Source organism: Episyrphus balteatus, chromosome 2, assembly GCF_945859705.1.
Source record: "Episyrphus balteatus chromosome 2, idEpiBalt1.1, whole genome shotgun sequence".
Taxonomy (NCBI): Eukaryota; Metazoa; Arthropoda; class Insecta; order Diptera; family Syrphidae; genus Episyrphus; species Episyrphus balteatus.
Window position 1 is genome coordinate 61,944,869 of NC_079135.1, and position 20,777 is coordinate 61,965,645.

The following is a 20,777-nucleotide window of genomic DNA, read 5'->3' on the forward strand; positions in this document are numbered from 1 at the left end:
TATGATAAGTCGTAGCGGTGTAAAAAACATATAATAAGAGAAAAAATTTAGTTTAAAAATTTAAATATTCAGGATTTTTAGAAATTTGAAATTTTAGTACATAAAATAGAATGAATTTAATATAATAAAAAAGAATGAATTTAAATTTAATTTAGAAAAAGGTCAAAGATCTATTTTCTTAACAAAAAGTGGTAGACACAAGATTGATATTAGAATCGATAGATGTTGTAAATATATGAAAGTCACACACACAAACATAAAATGTAAAAAATCTGTAAATTGAGATATGGATTTTTTAAAGTAAAAACTGTGAAGTCTGATGTTTGAGAAATAATTCACCAAAAATCAGCATGAACCTTTAACTTAAAATTAAAAACAAAACGTATACATACATATCTGCCAAATTGTTGAAAAATTAAAATTAGAAAAATTACAGATATTTACATTTCAATACACTGTTTAATTAAAAAAATAAAAAAAAAAAGTGCTCCCACCAAGGCACTCCCAACAATTGACGGTAGCGGAAGAATTCTTTTATAGAATCAACGGTAGCGTCACCAGTTCCAGTTAGGCCGAACTACTTGGTGAACCTCTTATTAGTGATGGGAACTATCGAATGATTTGAACTATCGATAGTTAGTAACTGAATGGTTTGAACTATCGAAGTTCATTCATTCGAATTAAAACTATCGAATAAAACTATCGAATAAAAACTATCGAATAAACTATCGAATAAACACTATCGAATAAACTATCGAATAAAAACTATCAAATATTCAGTTATTTTTTACTTATAATTTTTTCATCCGATTTATTTTTTCCAGTTTTTACTAATATATTGACCTTGTAAAGGACATACTTTATTTCACTGTTAGCAGTTTTTTAACAAGAATTTAAATACTATTTCTCAAATGAGGTTACATTACATAATAAATAACAAGTACTGAATCAGAAAGGAAGATGGATGTTGCTAAATTTTTTCTATATTGCGAAAAGATAGCCCAATTTTTGCTAAAATATTATATGATTTAAATTAAAACGAAAACAGTGGAAAACCCACACTGACCCAAAACATTTGCGCACAAAAAGAAACAGAATATTATTATGTCCCATGCATCCATCATACATTGAAGTACATAATATAAAAATCGCAAAAAAAAAAAATGGAAACAAAATAGTCGAGAAATGACCACTGGAAAGGATTTGTTTCCTTTTCTTGCAAATATCAAAAGTATATACAACAATCCAAACCAACCACACAGTTGCATCATATATTTGTCTAGCCTATTAACAACCCTTTACAAAATCCACTTGTTGACACAGATATACCTGCTTTTTGTGCGTGCGCGAATGTTTTGCTTCTTCCGGCGCCATGTCTCGTCAAGTGATTGAAAGGATGGGTTTCCCACTAATTAGGATCATAAACTTAACACTGGCTGAACAATGTTTTGTCACTTTTTTATGACACCGCACTGACCGACAGAAAACTTCTATTCTTTTCATGCACCGCGCCGCCTTTCTTTTTCTTCTTTACCTTTTTTGTTTTGAAAATATGAGCACTCCAACATAAAACACATAAATTCAGTCCTGAAAAACTTTCAAAATATCATTTGGAAGAGCACACAATGCAGATAAAATCATTTACACTTAAATTGTGAAATCAAGAGAAAAAAGAAAATAGTAGAGAAATAAAATTATGACTGAAAAAAAAAAAAAAACAATCTAATAGACTGAAAGAACAGTAACTGAATATAAAAAAATTCAAATGAAAAAACTATCGTTTGAAAAAAACTATTCAAATGAAAGAACTATCGTTTGAAAAAAACTATTCACATGAAAAAACTATCGAATAAAAAAAACTATTCAAATGAAAAAACTATCGAATAAAAAAAAAACTATTCAAATAATAAAACTATCGTTTGAAAAAACTATTCAAATGAAAAAAACTATCGTTTGAAAAAACTATTCAAATGAAAAAACTATCGTTTGAAAAAACTATTCGAATGAAAAAACTATCGAACGAAAAAACTATTCGAATGAAAAAACTATCGAATAAAAAACTATTGAACGAAAAAACTATTCGAATGAAAATAGTAACTAAATGAAAGAATGATTTTAAACTATCGAATGAATGAATATTTTACAACTATCGATAGTTTGATAGTTTTTATTCGATAGTTCCCATCACTCTACCCCTTATATGAACTACTCCGACATATTCAGAGCACTGGTCTATAAGGCAAATCACATCTAGGCAAAATAACATCAAGGTGAGCCTAGCGAAACACAACAAGATCTAAGAGTTCTACTACGTTCTACTTCGGAACAGAGCAAGGTAGAAACGGAATCGGTGTCATCCTTGCGGAAAAGCTTCTTGGAAACGTTTTGGCTATTTCGAAGTCCAGTGACCGATTGATATCCCTAAAACTGGTGATGGAGGGAAAGATGTGGAATATAGTCAGTCCATATGCTCCCCAAACTGGATGTGAGCAGGTGGAAAAAGATGCATTCTGGCTAGACTTCCACAACCTCATTAAAGACATCCCAAAGGAAGAGCTTTTGTTTGTGGGTGGAGATTTAAATGGACATGTAGGGAACGGCAATGAAGACTATGAGGACTGCCATGGTGGCCTTGGATTGGGAGCTATATACCCTCCTGGTGAAGAAATTCTAGGCATGTGCAAGACACATGGTCTTATAGTGTTGAATACCATGTTCATTAAACAAACCCGACACCTTATCACTTATAGCAGCGGTGGAAATGAAACAGATCGACTACCATCTGGTATCTAGTTCCATGACGCCGCTAGTGAAAGACTGATATTAGGAGAAGCGATCGCCCAGCAACACCGTCTCCTACTGACAGAATTTTTTATGGAGACGAAGGCGGCAAACAAACAAAGAGAGGCTACCGGGGGAATCAAGTGGTACAACCTGGAGAAGGAAAAAGGCGATGCGTTCATCTCTGTAATGAGAAATTATCTGTGCGAAACCACCAGCAGACTTCAAAACGAAGAGTGCAGAGTACAAAATATGTGGGACTCTCTACAACGAAATTGCTTGATGAAGGCGAGGTCACTGCTAGGAACATCCAAAGGAAACTACCAACGCGAAAAAGAAACATGGTGGAGGAGCGATGAAGTCAAAGCAGTGATATCAAGGAAAAAGACCGCTTTCCAAGCGTCCAAATGGTCCTCTCAGAATAAAGATGAAAAAGCACGACTCGAAGTGGACTACAAGCGCTACAAGAAGGAAGGAAAGAAGAAATACGCCCAGCATAAACCAGAGAGTACGGAAAGCATGTATCGCGAGCTTGGGGAAATATCTGATCCAGATGCTGATGCAAACCAGGCTCTCCAGGAACTGCGACATGCCAAGATGAACAAGGGTGCAGCTATCTTCAAAATTGCCGCTCAAAGGAGAAGGAATGTTCAGGAAATACGTTCACCAAAGTACATTAACGATGCTTAAGGCCTACTACTTGTAAATGACGACAAAATTCTCCACAGGTGGCGACAGTATTGTGATGAACTCCTAAATGAGCAATTTCCCAGGATATACTTTCCAACAGCCGAACCTAATTTAGAAGAAGTACCCGACCTTACAGTCGAAGAAGTTAGCGTGGCGGTGAAAAACTCCAAGAAAGGAAAAGCGATTGGTCCAGACGAAATACCCTCTGAGTTCTGGAAAAAGATGGGAGACATTGGGTGTTAATGGCTCAGGACTCTCATCTTCAATCTCATTAGCGGTGATCAAATGCCAAATCAGTGGAGAAAAAGTTTCCTTCTCCCAATCTACAAAGGAAAGGGGAACACACTTAACTGCGACAACTGCCGATCGATTAAGTTGATGTCACACACCATGAAAATCGTTGAGCGGATTTTGGATGGCCGACTGCCAAAAACAATATGGCTGTCTGATGACCAGTGCGGGTTTGTCTCGGGTAAATCAACCACAGATGCAATACAGAGTTTAAGAATCCGAATGGAAAAATACCGTGATTCCTCAAGGGATTTGCATATTGTGCTAGTTGATTTCGACAAGGCATTCGATAGACAACCACGAGATCTGATATGGGTGTCCTTGAGACAGCGAGGGGTTCCGGAAATCTACGTGCGGACGATCAAGGACATGTACGAGGAAGTAAAAAAGAAGGTAAAATGCCCCGCAGGAGTCACCGAAGAGTTCCCAATTAAAGTCGGTGTGCACCAGGGAAGCGTCCTGAGTCCTTTGCTCTTTATCACAGTCCTTGCCTTTCTGCTTGAAGGAAAAGTGACGGATCCGAAAGTGAATCAGTTATTCATTGCTGATGATAGAGCCATCATAAGTGATGATCCAACATCCTTGCAACGAGCACTTGATCTATGGGTGGATGTTCTGGAGGGAAGTGGGTACCGGATAAGCGCGAAAAAGACATAATATCTATGCTGTCCATTTTCTGACTTAGACGGCCCTATTCCGCACATTTACCTGAATGGAACAACACTTCCCAAGTGCGAAAATTTCAAATATCTTGGATCTATGATCAACAACCAAGCTTCTTGTGATGACGACATCAACCACCGAATAAGTGTAGGGTGGATGAAGTGGCGCAAAAACTGTGCTATCTTCTGTGACCGAAACTGAAAGAAAAGCTCTATACTGCAGTTGTTCGCCCAGCACTTACATACGATTCACAATGTTGGATAATAAACAGAACGTATGAGAGTAAACTGACAGCAGCTGAGATGAAGATGCTTCGTATGACAGCAGGAGTAACAAAGCTTGATCGAATCAGAAGCAAGAAAATCCGAGAAAGCCTTCACGTCAAAAACACCGTCTTGGATAAAGTACAGCATGACCGTTTAAGCTGATACTGTCATGTACAAAGAAGAAATCCTGATAACCCAGTTCAAAAGGCGATCGGTTACGACGTTCCAACGCAATCGCGAAGAAGAGGCAGGCCTAAGAATTCATGGAGAAGACAAATGCAACGACAACTGCATTCAGTTGGCCTTAGACACGGAACAATTCAAAATCGAGAAGCCTGCCGACGTTTCCTGAGGTCAACCCGGCGAACCCCACATGTGGAGCCGTAGTGTGAAGCAGTAGAGTGGGAGAGCTGTGACCCCATCCGAGATCATGACTATCGTCGATAAGAAGACCTAATACGACTGACCGCTGCTTGATTTCATAAAAGGCAGCGAATGCAATTATGTGTTGCAGACTTCTCTTCTCTCTTATTAAGTATACATAATAGGTCTGCATGTATTATGGATTACTGTTAGAATATTCATTTGCGTACAAAATCCACTCAGCTCAAATTACTTGTTGTTTTAAATATTAAGTTATCTGTTGTTTATTTGTTTTGTGAAAATTTCTTAAATGTTTTTATTCCCTTATAAATTTGTTATCAAGTACACACGTAATTATTGTTATTAAAGAGTTGTTTATAAGACGAAGACTTTTATTTTACCAAGAAGGAATCAACAGGTTATGGGCCCAGATAGACGTTTTCAAGAGTTGTGTAACTAAACTTAATGGAGACAATTATCATATCTGGAAATACAAGGTCGAATTACTGTTAAGGAGGGATGACTCCTGGAAAGCTATCGACACCGCGAAACCTGCAGAAAATGCATATACTTGGCTCAAAGCGGATAGCAATGCAAAAAGCATGATAGGATTATTGGTAGAAGACAACCAATTAGTCCATATCAGGGCAGCAAAAACTGCGAAAGAAGCGTGGGTGAACTTGCAAAATTACCACGAAAAAGCAACCCTGACTAATAGGGTCCAATTAATGAGAAAAATTTGCAGTATCAAGCTAAATGAAAATGAGAAGATGGAACCTCATATTGAAAAGATTACGACATTGTGTGAAAAGCTGACGGCGTTGGGGGAAGTATTGTCCGAGAGATGGAGAGTAGCAGTTTTACTAAGCAGTCTTCCATCGTCATACGACACATTAGTTACTGCACTAGAAGCAAGGCAAGATTCCGATCTTACATTAGCGATAGTTGAATCGAAATTATTGGAAGAATGCTGTAAAAGAAATTTCAACATGGGTGTAGAGAAGAATTCTGTGCTGAAGGTAAACAATTTTAGTAAGTTTAACAAAAAAATGTTTCTTTTGCCAGAAAAGTGGTCATGTCAAACGAGAATATCGCCAATATGCCCAATGGAAGAAAAACCAACTAAAGGGGTCCGTCAATAAAGTAACGACGTCGAACGAATTTCGTTTGATGTCCTGTTCCGAAAATATGAATGGTTGGATTGTTGACTCCGGGGCAACGTGTCATATCACGAATAAAGCCAGCAATTTCATTTCGTTTGAAGTGAAAAGGAAGTGAAAAGGTCGTTCTCGCTAATGGTCAAGAAATAACTTCAAGTGGAAAAGGAACGTGTCGCTTATTTATCACAGTCGAAGACCGAGAAACATCAATCCGAGTGGAGAACGTACTTTTTGTTCCTGAGTTCCAAGGAAGTCTAATTTCTGTCAGAGCAATGGTAAACAAGGGACTATACGTCAAATTTGATAAGAAGCTATGCACAATAGTGTGGTCCACGTTATAAGGCAAAAAAATAAACCATATAATTCATTAGTTCCCCACCCATTATTTTGCTACAGACATCAATACCAACATATGCTGAAAGTTTTAGCCTTCAAAACTAAAAGGAAGAGGGCGCTCATCAGCTTTGGAATATTAGACTTTGTTACCCTTACCTTACCCTTAATATCTGATTATATCGTATTAGAACTTGGCTTCAGGTTGCAATTTGGATTAAATATGATAAGCACGCATGTTCCCAACAACCAAGTAAATGATTTTCACGTTTCTTTGGTTTTGAGTCACTAGCTCGTATTTCATTGATTAATTCTGTTTTGATAACTTTAAGCAAAAAATACTTACAGACGAATTTAAATGAACAAAAATTATTATCTGTGAAAATATCATTTAACTATTGGTTTTTTATGAAAAACTTTACCACATCATAACTTAATTCACTTGATAAATCAAAACAAGAGTTAATTACTAGGCATGAGGACCCAGCTATACCAGCATCTGGGCAAAAACTTTGAGCCTGTTGAGCGCCCACTTACACTTCACTTAAAAAGCTGAAATTTCACGTGTGTAATACAAAACACATATGCAACCAATTTTCGAGTGGGGAACAACGGAAATGTAAAAACCAAAAAATTGGACCACCCTAATGCACAATCAAGATTCCGGAAGGGAAAATAGTTGCGATAGCTGATTTAGTTGGTAATCTCTACAGACTAAGAGAAAGTAGAAGCAACCAACAAGCAATGATGATTTCAAACAGATTGTACTGCATACATTACTGGCACAGGGTGCTAGGACATCGAGGTTTAGATGCTGTTAAGAAATTGGTGCGAAATATGCATGAAAGGCAAAATGACTCGCTTGCCTTTTAACTCTCATTCAAAAAGCAAAAGTACTGCAGTTTTAGATTTGGTACACAGGGATTTATGTGGGCCAATGCAATATACAACACCTGGAAGCAAAAGATATTTTATGACTTATCGATGATTTTAGCAAATTTTCTACAGTTTTTCTCCTAAAAGAAAATTCAGATGTTTTTCAATGTCTCCAGGAATATGTTGAAATGGTCAAAACTCGTTTTTCCAAAAAGCCTAAAGTTATCAGATCGGATAACGGAGGAGAGTATAAAAACAGACGAGTCATGCAGTATTTGAAGAACGAAGGAATAGCTCATCAGTATACTGCCCCTTATTGCCCACAGCAAAACGGCACGGCCGAAAGAAAAAATCGGTCTTTAGTTGAAATGACGAGATGCATGCTCTTCGATGCTGAACTAGGTCGAGAGTATTGGGGCGAGGCTGTAATGACTGCTAATTACATTAAAAATATTTTGCCTTCTAGTGTTTTACCTACTTCTTTTGAAATTTGGCAATATAATAATATGAAGCCTACCATTGCTGATCAAAATCTGGAAACGAGCGAAAGTAGCGAAATAGAAATACATCTAAAGCAATTACCTAGAACAACTGAGATCAATGAACCTACAACAATTGAGATCAATGATGATGAAAGTGAAACAAATTCTGAAGAACGCCAATCAAATTTCGAAGGATTTCCCGATGAAGAGGTTACGAAAGAAATAAGGTCATCATCACGATCAAATAAAGGGCAACCACCGGAAAGATTCACTAGTTGTATAAACAATGTCTCACAAGTTTGTTTTATTAAAGAGCCAAATAGTTACAAAGAAGCTATTACTTGTGACCAAAATACTAGGTGGAAAATTGCAATGGAAGAAGAGATGGAATCACTAAACAAAAATAAGATATGGACTCTAGTCCGACCTCCAGAAAATGCGAATATCGTTGGTTGCAAGTGGATATATAAGATTAAACGTGATGTTGAAGGGAAAGTTGAATGATTTAAGGCAAGATTGGTTGCACAAGGTTTTAGTCAAAAATTTGGAACCGATTATGACCAAGTCTTTGCTCCAGTTGTTAGACAAGCCACTTTCCGAATTCTTCTTTCACTAGCTGGGCAACGAAAAATGAAGGTAAAGCACTTTGATGCGAAGTCAGCATTTTTAAACAGTAAGTTAAATGAAGACATATATATGAAGCAGCCTCCTGGATTTCAATCTGAAGATCAACGTCTTGTTTGTAAACTTCAAAAAAGTCTATTGAAGCAGGCAGCGTTTTCTTGGAATCAAACAATATCAGAAGTTTTGACTGGAAACGGATTTGATCAGACATCAGAGCAAATCAGATCGATGTTTGTTTACAAGAAAAAAGGGCAAGACAACAATCTATCTTCTTATATATGTTGATGACATCAGCGTTGCGAGTACTTCAGAGCAATGCATTGAAGACACAGAACGACTGTTGAAATCTTACTTTGAAATAAAAACTTTTGGAGATATACATCACTACTTAGGACAAGAAGTAATCAAGGACGGTCAAGGGAATTTTTGTGTTCGGCAGAAGCAATACATTGACAAACTATTGTATATAGCTTTTTCCCATATAAAAATTTGCAATCTTTTTGCCCCTCCCCGCCTAAAACTATACAATTTTTTTCTTGCCTGAGTGCAACCTACACGCCTAGGTTTTTTGTTACATCTATTGCAAATTACCCTGTACTATGTAGAACCTTTTTCCTATATAAAAAATTGCAAACTTTTTGAAGTTTTTTTCCTACAGATCGAAAACGGTCTGTCAAATCGAAAAACCGTTAATGTAATAAATAAAGGTAATAAAAAGATCTACAACTTTTACTTCAAATTAATTTTTAAAAAAGCTCAAATAAAAGAGATATGACGAAAATAAGAAAATCATCCTTTGACTTGCTTCAAAAAAACCACCCTAACTCTTAAACCGAAAATTTAATCGAAAAAACTTATTTAACATATTCTGTAGGAAATTCAATTATCTTTAAGATTGCTTTACAATTTTTTCTGCTAGGTCCAATAATACGCGAGTTATGTGAAAAAGTAAAATAAATAAATTTTCAGAAAAACTGCATTTTCAAAACCGTCTGCCGAGGGTTTGGCCACACTCAAAATGTCTGCCATGGGTATTTTTGTCATCAGGGAGTCCACCGCAACAGGATGCGACTAGTTTTAAGTGGTTACCCTAAATAAATCAATTTTCAGAAAAACTGCATTTTCAAAACCGTCTGCCGAGGGTTTGGCCACACTCAAAATGTCTGCCATGGGTATTTTTGTCATCAGGGAGTCCACCGCAACAGGATGCGACTAGTTTTAAGTGGTTACCCTAAATAAATCAATTTTCAGAAAAACTGCATTTTCAAAACCGTCTGCCGAGGGTTTGGCCACACTCAAAATGTCTGCCATGGGTATTTTTGTTATCAGGGAGTCCACCGCTACAGGAAGCGATTAATTTTAGGTGGTTACCCCAAAGTCTAAAAACGCCAAAAAAAAACGCTTTTTGAATACTAACTTTTTTGAATACTAACGTCACTTTGTTTTCGAGCTCTCAGCTGATTCTGGTGTTTTCTCCACTTTTCAAATTTTGTTGACGTAAGATACATCGTTCAATTTTGGGTACAACGACTCCACGACCCCAGCCTGGAAATTTTTTCGCAAAGACTAAAGACCAACTATAATCAACATAAGCTAGCTTATGTGTGCATAAGCCAACATGCACTCAGGGAAAAAAATAGTTATTTTGTAACTATTTGCATAGTAATTTTTAACAATTCAATGAAATTTGGCGAATAACTATTTTTTGGCAGAAAATAGTTACAAAATAGTTAAAAATGACTATTGTAATAGTCACATATCAAAACAAAATAGTTAAAAATAACTATTAAAATATTTAAAATTGACTATGCCGTAGTAGTTACGTAACTAATAAAATAGTAATTTTCAACTATGTATTATGTTTATAGTAAGAAATAACTGTTTTAATAGTCTCATGCCAAAGTAGTATTTTGTATAGTTACAGAAAATTATCTTCTGGAAGCGTGCCAGTGCGATTAATAGTTTCAAGTCGTGTCGTATAAAAATGGAGACAAAGCTGGATTGTTTGCAATATCTGAAGAACTAAAAAACCGTTTTTCGTCCCTTAACCCTTTCGGTACCAGCGTTACTCTCATGTAACATATATTTAAAAATTCGTAAAAAATATCCCATTTAATAATTTTTAGTTTTCGATGGCTTAATTGAAAGATAGTAATGCCTAGTAACTGGATTAGTACAAAAAGTTAGTCTAATATCACACTTTTTTTTTACTATCGAAAAAGGGACTGAAATTTTATATATGGTCATAATTTTGAAAAAAAAGATATAAAGAAAGTGTTTTGTTTTCTTGGCTTAGAAGAAGTAGTATACATTTTTTATTATTGGTTTTCATAGCTTGGGTTCGAAAGGGTTAATCCAGATTTTGGGGTTATATTGGAAAACAAAGTATGCAGTTTTAGTACATTCAATACGCCCTACAAAACGTATTAGGTCGCGAGAAAAATACTTTAATGTGAAATTTATTGAAATGTGAAAATCTGTTTGTTTTCCTCTCTAACAACATACAAATAATATCAAAGTACTTTCATGCTCATTTTTGGTGTATTATTTCTCAAACATCGAACTTCACAGTTTTTTACTTTTAAAAATATATATCTCGAGCTACAGATTTATTACATTTTTTGTTTGTATGTGTCACTTTCATCTATTTTCAAAATCTATCGATTCCATTCGATTCAATTTTGTTTCTATCACTTTGACATTTTTATTAATTCATCCTGTTAACCCTACTAAAATTTAGAATTTCTAAAAATCCTGAATATTTAAATTTGTAAATTAAATTTTTTCTGTCATATTTATTTGGGTGGCGTAGTCGAAAAAACTCAAAAAATGAAGTTTGAAGCGTGACAACCTTATGCCTTGTCAGGATGACGTTAGGCAACCCATGTGCAAATTTTTTCTTTAGATACTACCTTTCAGAAAACATAAATTACTCTCAACTGGCACAACAACAAAGGAAGGTTGTCCTATGGCGGGGTCTTGGACTATTAGATATCGGAAAACATAATCAGCCCAGTTCTGAATGAAAACTCCTGGGGAAATGTGTTCGGGAGAAGGGCTCCCAATATATATGTATATTATTATAAGAGGTCTGGGAATAAATTCCGTATGGTATTTTGACTTCAGGACTCGAAAGAGTATCAAGAACCGAGTCTTAAACCACATTTTGCACAATTTCACCTAGAGTCATTTGGCCGCCAATTTGTTTTTTATAAAAAATTTACTTTTTCACATAACTCACGTATTTTTTAATCTACAGAAAAACAATGTATGGCAAACTTGAAGATAATTTAATTACCAATAATATGTCAAATAACCATTTTCGATTATATTTGGTTTAAGAGTAAGGGTGTTTTTTTTAAACACTTCAAAGGGTCATTTTCTTATTTTTGTCATATCTCTTTTATTTGAGCTTTTTTTTTTAAATTAGTTCGTAGTAAAAGTTAGGGATGGCGGTTGTTGGTACAAAACCCCCTCCCATACGATATTTTCCTTTTCTGAGTGCAACCTACACCCCCTTGGTTTATGTTACACCTTATGCAAATTAACCTGTGTAAGTACCCTTGTCCCTATATAAAAAAAACCCAATTTTTTGATGTTTTTTGCCTACAGATCGAAAACGGTCTGGCAAATCGAAAAACCGTTAATGTAACAAAAGAAGGTAATTAAAAGATCTACAAGTTTTACTACGAATTAATTAAAAAAAAACTCAAATAAAAGAGATATGAAAAAAATAAGAAAATCACCCTTTGACGTGTTAAAAAAAAAAAAACACCCTTACTAACTACTACTAACATATATTGTAGGTAATTAAATTATCTTCAAGTTTGCCATACATTTTTTTTTCTGTATATTCAAAAATATACGTGAGTTATGTGAAAAAGTAAAATGTGTATAAAAAACAAAATGGCGGCCAAATGACTCTAGGTTCGATTGTGCAAAATGTGCTTTTAGACTCGTGTCTTGATGCTCTTTCGAGTCCTGAAGTCAAAATACCATTCGCAAAAGTCTAACTTTTCCGTACTACTAGGGAAATTTTTAACTTTTTTCAAATAGTATATACAATCCCTCCTATGAATATAATTTTGACGGTTAACTCTTTAGAAATTAATGAATGACCTTAAAATAAGAAGTACTTCTTATTCCAACGGAATGACCCCCTCTGGTTTTTTGACAGATTTGGATCAAAAAATATATTTTTTGTTTTTTTTTACCAATAGAAAATCCTATTAGATTAAACTTAAATGTGATTTGCTGTTTTTATTTAGTATTGGAAGTATACCAATTCGCTCGCGATGCTGCTGTAGCCGAAGCATGGTTAATTGCACAAGAACCATATTTGTTGTCTGCCGAATTAGGTCATACAATTGATGAAGTCGAAAACTTGATAAAGAAACATGAAGCATTTGAGAAGTCGGCTGCGGCACAGGAAGAACGTTTTAGTGCACTTGAGCGATTAACCACGGTAAAAATTGTAACTTGTAAGTTTTTTCATTTTTTTCATACATCCTTTTATAGTTTGAACTCAAAGAAATGAAACGACGTCAGGAGTTAGCTGAAGAGGCTGAACGACAGCGGGTACGGGAAGAATTAGCAGCTAAAGCTGCAGCTGAAGCAGCTGAGCAAGCTAAACGAGATGCCGAACAACAAGATTCCTTAGATGCTGCGTCTCCCGATCAAGATAACGGTAAGTTTTATTGTTATAATTTTCTGCCTTGTATTAAATATTTTAAGTCTATCTACCAATTATGAATGAAATTAATCTGACAAAACTAACTTAAAGTTCTACTTCATATATAATCTAACAAACAAAAAGTTACTTTTATAATTGAAACTAATCATTCTTTATGTACCATAAATTAATACGCATGTCTGGATCTTAAATTGAAAATTGTATAGTCGTTATGAGATCATCGCCAACATTGGAAAAAGAAGGTCCGACCGCCATCCAATCAGGTAACACGATAATCTAATCTAAAAAAGTACTATTGGCACCATCTAAATATACACATCTTTTTTATTATGTGAAACTTCACAAGTTTGTTTGCTTCAAACGCATGTATAGATGCACCTAAGTTTCTTTCTATATCCAGTATAACTCTTCTTTTCCGCATGTTTCTGACTGTACTTTTAATTTTATTGATATACAAATAAAATAGATTTTTTAAGAAAAAGAAATAATTTTAAACGGCTTAAAAAGTGTGTGATTATTGATGAAATGTTCAATATTTATGGTTGCATTTATTGGTCCGGGGTTTGAATTGTTCCATGTCTGAGGCCAACTGAATGTACCTGCATTCAGTTGTAGTTGTTTGACAATCACCTTAGCCGATTCCACCCCTGTCAATTTAACAAATCAATATTGCGTCTTTGATCCTTTTGATCATGATCCCCACCCAAAAAGTATTGTGCAACCATAACCATTTAATATTTGATACTCACATACATATATATTTTATTCAGAATACAAAAAAATTGTTACATTACAAAATCGTCGAAAACATAAAAGCTAGCAGGTATTTTTACCTCGAGTATATTCTATCCGCCCACCCGATAGGGGTAGAAAAAAAAATACTATCAACTTTTGCAGTAAATTTTTAAGTAAAAAAATTCAAAACTACCTGTAATTTATCAACATTCAAAATTAATCGCGTCGGGTTAGCTTAAAAATAGGGACTTGAAACTTATAGAATCCTTTTTTGAATTTTATTTCGAAACTTTTAAGCCCATATGCGCATTAAAATTCAGCTATGTTCAAAATAATTGACACCCTACTGAACACTAAAGCAATACAGGAAAGTCGGACTTTTGCTAGGAAAACATTCATAAATGATTTTTAACTTTAGTATTTGAAAGAGTCGAAAACCACTTTTTGCACAATTCATTTGACCGGAAATAGTGACCGTAAAACAACGCAAACCCAAACAGCTTTCTTTTTTTCCTCTTTTAAGTGGGAGGGGTACTCGTATTAAAAAAAAAAACACTTAAAAGAAAAATAAATTAGAACAAATTAACGGTAAAAGCTCGTAGTTTAATTGAATTTTTAAATAGAGTTGTTTAAGTTTACTCATGGAAATTAAATTATCTTCAAGATTGTTATACATTTTTTCTTTCAAAAATATGCGAGTTAAAACGCAGTGTCAAAATGCATTTATTATTTTTTCCTGAGACCGCTATACAGGGTGTCCCACAGTCATCGATCCAAATGAAAACGATCCAAATGATTCCTGAGGTCAGTTTAAGTCGAAAAACTTAAGAGGTAATTTTCTCGTTTTCATCCCGTTTTCGAGTTATGACGGCTTTTATGATTTTTTATCTCTTTTCCCTTAACTGGCTTTATCTTTGCTAAACTACGTCCGAATTTAAAGATTTTTTTACCAATCCAAAATTTATTGCAGTTTATTTGTCTCAATTTTTTTACGCGGACAACCGTTTTTCCGCATTTTTGCATCAAACCCAATTTTCTTCGTTTTTTAAGTTGTTTTATTCACTTTCATACCATTTTATTAAAAAAAAACACTTGAATGAGTATTAATTTTTTTCGCTTATTTTTAAAGCTGAGTTTTTTTTTTCTTAAACAAACAAAAAAATTAAATTAATTCAAATGAATTAAAAACTTGTTCTGAGTTATTGTGGTTAGGAAAAGAACAAACAGATAAAGCTCAGAAAAAGTTAAAATTCAATTGAATTAATTCTGTATTTAAAAATATTTTTTTAATTTTTTTTTTTAATTTCTTTCAGTTGCCTTTTTTATGAAAAAACAAACTAACAAATTAATACTCATTTAATTGTTTTTTTTTTTTTTTGAATCAGACGTAGTTTGGCAAAGATAAAGCCTGTTAAGGGAAAAGAGAGCAAAAATTACCTCTAAAGTTTTTCGACTTAAAATGACCTCAGGAATTCATGGTTTTCATTTGGGGTGGTGACTCTGGGACACCCTGTATAATAAAATCTAATTTCCTCGTACTATAAGCATTTTCTGAACACAACGCAGCGGTAAGTTTTTTTCTTTTCTTAGAATATACCCAAAAACCATCCCTTAAATGTTCATTGGCTAATAACGGGACACTCAATGTTTACTAAAGAGTAGAGATGCCGCGAACATTCGGCCACTATTCGGTATTCTTTTTAATTATTAAATATGGCAATTTTAGTACTCATAATCTACTAAAGGCAAGTTGTGGTGAATGAAAACTATTTGTTCCGCATTTGGTGGTAGTAAACGATAACGTTTATCTTGGTAGACTGTTGCTGCTTCGAAAAATAGTCTTTCGCTGTAAACACTTGTCCCAGGAGAAGAAAGGTAGACTTTAGAAAATGTTGTCAAAATATGAAATTTTGTAGTATGTGTTGACCACCACTTGTATGTGTCCGCCGTTCGATCTTGGCGAACAGTTCCATATATAATTCGATTTTGGATGTCTACCTTTGCAGTAGTAGGTAGTGTGTTCAGACATTTACATATCTTAAAAGTAGTTCAGTTATTCATCGTTACAATACGATGTTGTTGGGAATTTTTTAAGTCACATCTATTCTTGAGACAACGTAGCCAAAAACAGGCATTTTTTACCATTGGTGGGGGGTTTATCTCCTCCTGTTAAGGAGGCAGAGGTAGTTTTCTAAAAAAAATGACTCAAAATAAAAAAAAATATTTAAAAACGACGGCACACAATACAAAAATGAGAAAAAATCTTTACAAAATTACATCGAATAATGTTTTTGTAAAGACTGGATTTCAATACAAAACTTTCTAGTAAATTGATTCCTTATCAAACGCTGAAAACCATACCGCTCATTTACATGAATACTGTCATAACTCAAACTCAAAAATCACAAATTTTTAGTTATTAATGTAGAAGTTATTGGAATAAAGTAATCCTGCAGAAATTCATTTCTTAGCTTAGCACTAGTTTTGTTTTAGAAACTAACTTTTTACATACAAAAATAGACCGATACCAAATTTAAAACTCGTTTCCTGAAAAAAACAGTTTTCTTGAGTTATGACAGTGTTCAAGCAAATGAGCGATTCCTACTCCGTCTAGTATTTGAAAAAACTGAAAAAATAGGAAATAGTACAGTCAAATAAAGCGCAAAAAAGGGTAAACTTCGGAATAAAAGCTTAAAAACTTTTTTTTTGCTCAATATCTTTATTTAAAAAAAAAATACCATCTTTTCAAAGATATATTGCAATTGCGATATAGGTACTATATATCAAGTTATGCATTCGTACAAAAAAAAAAAGTTGAGATAACATTTTTCCATGACATTACGATGGTAGGTAATGCCAAAAAAGTGGGTCTGTCTGTCTGTCTGTCTGTCTGTCTGTCTGTCTGTCTGTCTGTCTGTCTGTCTGTATGTCTGTCTGTCTGTCTGTCTGTCTGTCTGTCTGTCTGTCTGTCTGTCTGTCTGTCTGCCAGTCTGTCAGCCTGTCTGTATAAGGAGCTACAGCCTAAACGGATGAACCGATTAATGTTAAACTTGGTATGTAGCGTTATTTTACGACTCTCCAGAGGGATTTTTGGAATTAATTTTTTTGGACCAAAAATAACGGTACTTGTCATATACCGATTTTAGTAAAATTAAAATATCTCGAAAAGGCTCTAACGATTTTGTTTAAAAAAATTTTTTTTTGAAAATCATTAACGGTACCTGCCATAGAACCGTTTTTTTTTTTTTCAAATTCGAATATCTCGGAAACTTCTTATTCGATTTCAACGAAACTTTTTGCGAAGAAGCATTTATATAATAAATATAAACCAAAAATAAAATTTCCAAAAAATAATTTTTGGATTTTTAAAAAAATTTTGAATTTTTTTTTTTTTTTGAAAAATCAAATTTTCGAAAACGGGACATTAAATTTTTTTGAAATTTTGTTTTTAGATGTTGATTAGTGATTTCTACAAAATGGCATTACAATTTTATTTTAAAACTTTTTTTTCCAAAAAATTATTTATAAAAAATTGTTTTTTTTAAAAAACGGCTCTAACGATTTAAAAAATTTTTTTTCTAAAAATGCACGTTAATATATCAATCAAAACTGCATACTTGTTTTGGAGGGCAATTTAATTTCAGATTTTATTTTATTTTTTTTAAATGAATTTTATTTTGTTGTCCAAATTTCTATATAAAAAGTCTTAAAAATTTAAGCAACTGTAACTCCAAGAGCAGGTTCGTGCGACCCAGTCGTGCATTTTATTTCAAAGGTTTTTCGGTAATAAGTTTGCAACTGTTATAAATATACGGATTGACAGCTGAAAAAGAGGTATTATTTTTTTCTGAGACGTAAGATTGCCTTGATTTTAAGTTTTATTCAGCATTAATCTGTATATTAATTAATTCCAGGCCCACCCTAGAAAAACCGACCGACAGTTATACGGAACTTTTAGTCTGGTATTAGCTCCCACTAACATTTTTTTTTTAATATCGCTTGCTGAGAATTATAGGGCTGCATGTATGTTTAATAATAATTTAATAAATTTTTAATTAAAATTAATTTTTTAATTAAATTTAATATTTTACAAAATTAAGATTTTTGGACGTCAAATATCTTTTAAACGGTTAGATAAACGAAAATGGTGTCCAAGGCCTTTTTTGTAGAGCGTTCAATTTCCTACAAGAATATGTAAAGAAACCTGCCAAAAAGTCGATTTGTAAAAACATGATTTTTTTTAGTAGAAGGATAATATAAAAAATGGAAAATTGCGAAGCGAAGGACCTTTCCATTAATACAAAGATTTCATATTTGGTTAGGGTTGCCAGATATATTTTGACGAAACTAGTAATCGAGATGCAAAATCCCGGACTTTCCCGGACAAATAAGGACAAAAAAAAGAGTACAAAACTAGGACAAAAAAAAAATGCATAATTTTATAAAAAAAATAACCGAACAATCCTATTAAAATTTAACTAAAAATCACTTTTTAACCCTTGTTCCCGTAGCATTTTTTTCTTATTTTTCACAAATAAAAAAATAAATAAAAACTCTGAGACAAAGTTTGGCCTTCTCGGTATAGTATTATAATAAACATTTGAGCTATAATACTACAAAAGTTGCAATGCAATTCCAGTTAAAAAAATAAACCTCAGAGCTTATTCCTAGGAATAAAAGTTTTTTTTTTATATTGACATGTATTCTTATGATAGTCTAACTGACGATTGAAAAATTAGGGCTAAATGAATTAAGAGTAGCATACAAGTAGTGAGATACTAAAAGGCTAGAAAAGAGTACAATCCCGGACAATTGATAGAAACTATCCCGGACGTCCCCCACACAGCCAAAAAAGAGTACATGTCCGGGAAAACCCGGACGGCTGGCAACCCTATATTTGGTGAGTATATTCTAGAGATGTCTGGCAATCTATCGGAGTATAAAATAAAAAAAAAATCGATTTTTTTGAACCAGCCTTGTGTTTATGTATAATTTTCTTAGTCAGCGATATGTATAAATACCCCGTTTATATGAGCAGTCTAAAAGGTCGGATTCAATAATTAGCTTTTTCAAATGTTCCAAGTGTGTGTGTGAATCCGTGTAAATCTCTCAAAAAAGAGGGATTCAAAAAAATTCGAATTCTGCTTCGTTTGAGGCGAATTTTTTTTCTATGGAACATGATTTTCAGAAAAAATTCGCTTCGAGATCGCCGAAAATTCGATTTTTGCATTGAAAGGAATTCGACATTAGTCAGCGATATGTATAAATACCCCGTTTATATGAGCAGTCTTAAAGGTCGGATTCACTAATAAGCTTTTTCAATTTAGGCCGTGTGTGAATTGCGTTAAATAGTTAACAGCATGTAAAATTTTTGACATTCTCAATGGTAACTAAAAAATTTTCAGCTGTTAAAAATTTTATTGCGCTGTGGCACCTGGTTAAATTTGAGTTAAATTTTTTTTGTAGATGCTTTTGTTTTGTTTTTTTTTTTTTTTATTAAATAGGAGTATCATGGCAGAAAAAAGGCAGACAAAATTTCACACACACGGCCTTAGACCGTGTGTGAATCGGGTTATATACTAAGCCAAGAATATATTTTTGACACTTTTGAGGTGAAAGGATAATTTCAGTTGTCAAAAATTTATCCTGCTCTAGGAGCCGGTTAAATTTTTATTTTCAGAGAATAAATTTTTTGCAGAATTTTCTATATATTTTTTCAATAACTAATCAAAAACTGAAAATAAAGAAAGAAAATTGAAAAAGGAGTACAACATTATGAGTGTATATTAGGAAAAATTTATATTTTTCAATATATATTTCATTTTATTGATGATGAAAAAAATTGTTAGTTACCCATTTCTGGCAACACAAAAATAAAATTCACATGACAACGCGTGTTGGAAGTTTGTAAATTGTTAATATTTATACTTTTTTTTAAATCATTAATTCTTTCGATTTGCAGAAAAAAAAATATTTATCTACGTTAAAAATGTATCCAAATTCACACAGCTAAATTAAGCCAAAGATAATTTTTTACTCACCAGACATTCAGATGTCAAAAATGTATCCTCTGCTAAATATTTAACATACGGCCCTAGAGTCACATATTCACCCGCATACAACAACTTTTATTTACAAATTTTTATTTTTATATGTACTTACACTTCTGAGTATCATATATAAAAATCAGCCTTGAGAAAATAAGAAAAGTAACTACGTATTTTTCGTACCTTTAGCACCTGTTAGTGGTAAAATGGCCGTCGGCACAAGATAGCCAGTGTCCATACACTAATAGTATGTCCTAGCACTACGTAATTCCATACATTTTTTTCTTGAGAAAATAAGTAATGTCTGGCGGCCCTGGGATCTTGGACTATAAGTTTCAAGAGCACCTTAAACAAAAAAATAAAGCAAATAAAATTGAAAACTTGGTAAGGTCAGTTTTTAAAGCCAATCGCTGTCATAAATTGCGACTGAATTCAACTTTTGTGTCGCTCAAAATAAAAGTTATGTAACTCCATCCAATTGCATTTCCATATAACAAGCTTTTAAAAAACGGAATACCATATTACACTACACAATATAAAAAGAAAAACCAGTACCTAACTATCAAAAATATATTGCGTATTTGGAGTTGATACCTTTTTATATTGAAAGATATTAACAAAATACGATACCATACGACTGTGTCACGGTGTTGCTGTAAACTAACACTTATGTTAGTTTACAGATTTTAAGGGCTTCCTTTATATAAAGTTCAAAGAAATTTTGTTGATGTTGGGGAAGAGCGGACATTCAGGGCAAAGTTTTGTTAAATAAT

The 20,777-nt window shown here is 33.5% G+C and overlaps 1 protein-coding gene across 5 annotated transcripts in view; it reads left to right on the forward strand.

Annotated features, from left to right (window-relative positions):
- Positions 1-20,777, forward strand: part of LOC129909900 (spectrin beta chain) — a 103,823-nt gene that overhangs the window by 52,977 nt on the left and 30,069 nt on the right. For 3 of the 5 annotated variants that reach the window (XM_055987053.1, XM_055987049.1, XM_055987051.1), the window contains exons 4-6: positions 12,798-12,994; positions 13,048-13,216; positions 13,429-13,485. In XM_055987053.1, the coding sequence (XP_055843028.1) occupies positions 12,798-12,994; positions 13,048-13,216; positions 13,429-13,485 (423 nt within the window). The remainder of the gene's footprint in view (positions 1-12,797; positions 12,995-13,047; positions 13,217-13,428; positions 13,486-20,777) is intronic. The other 2 variants (XM_055987050.1, XM_055987052.1) reach the window with 1 other exon arrangement.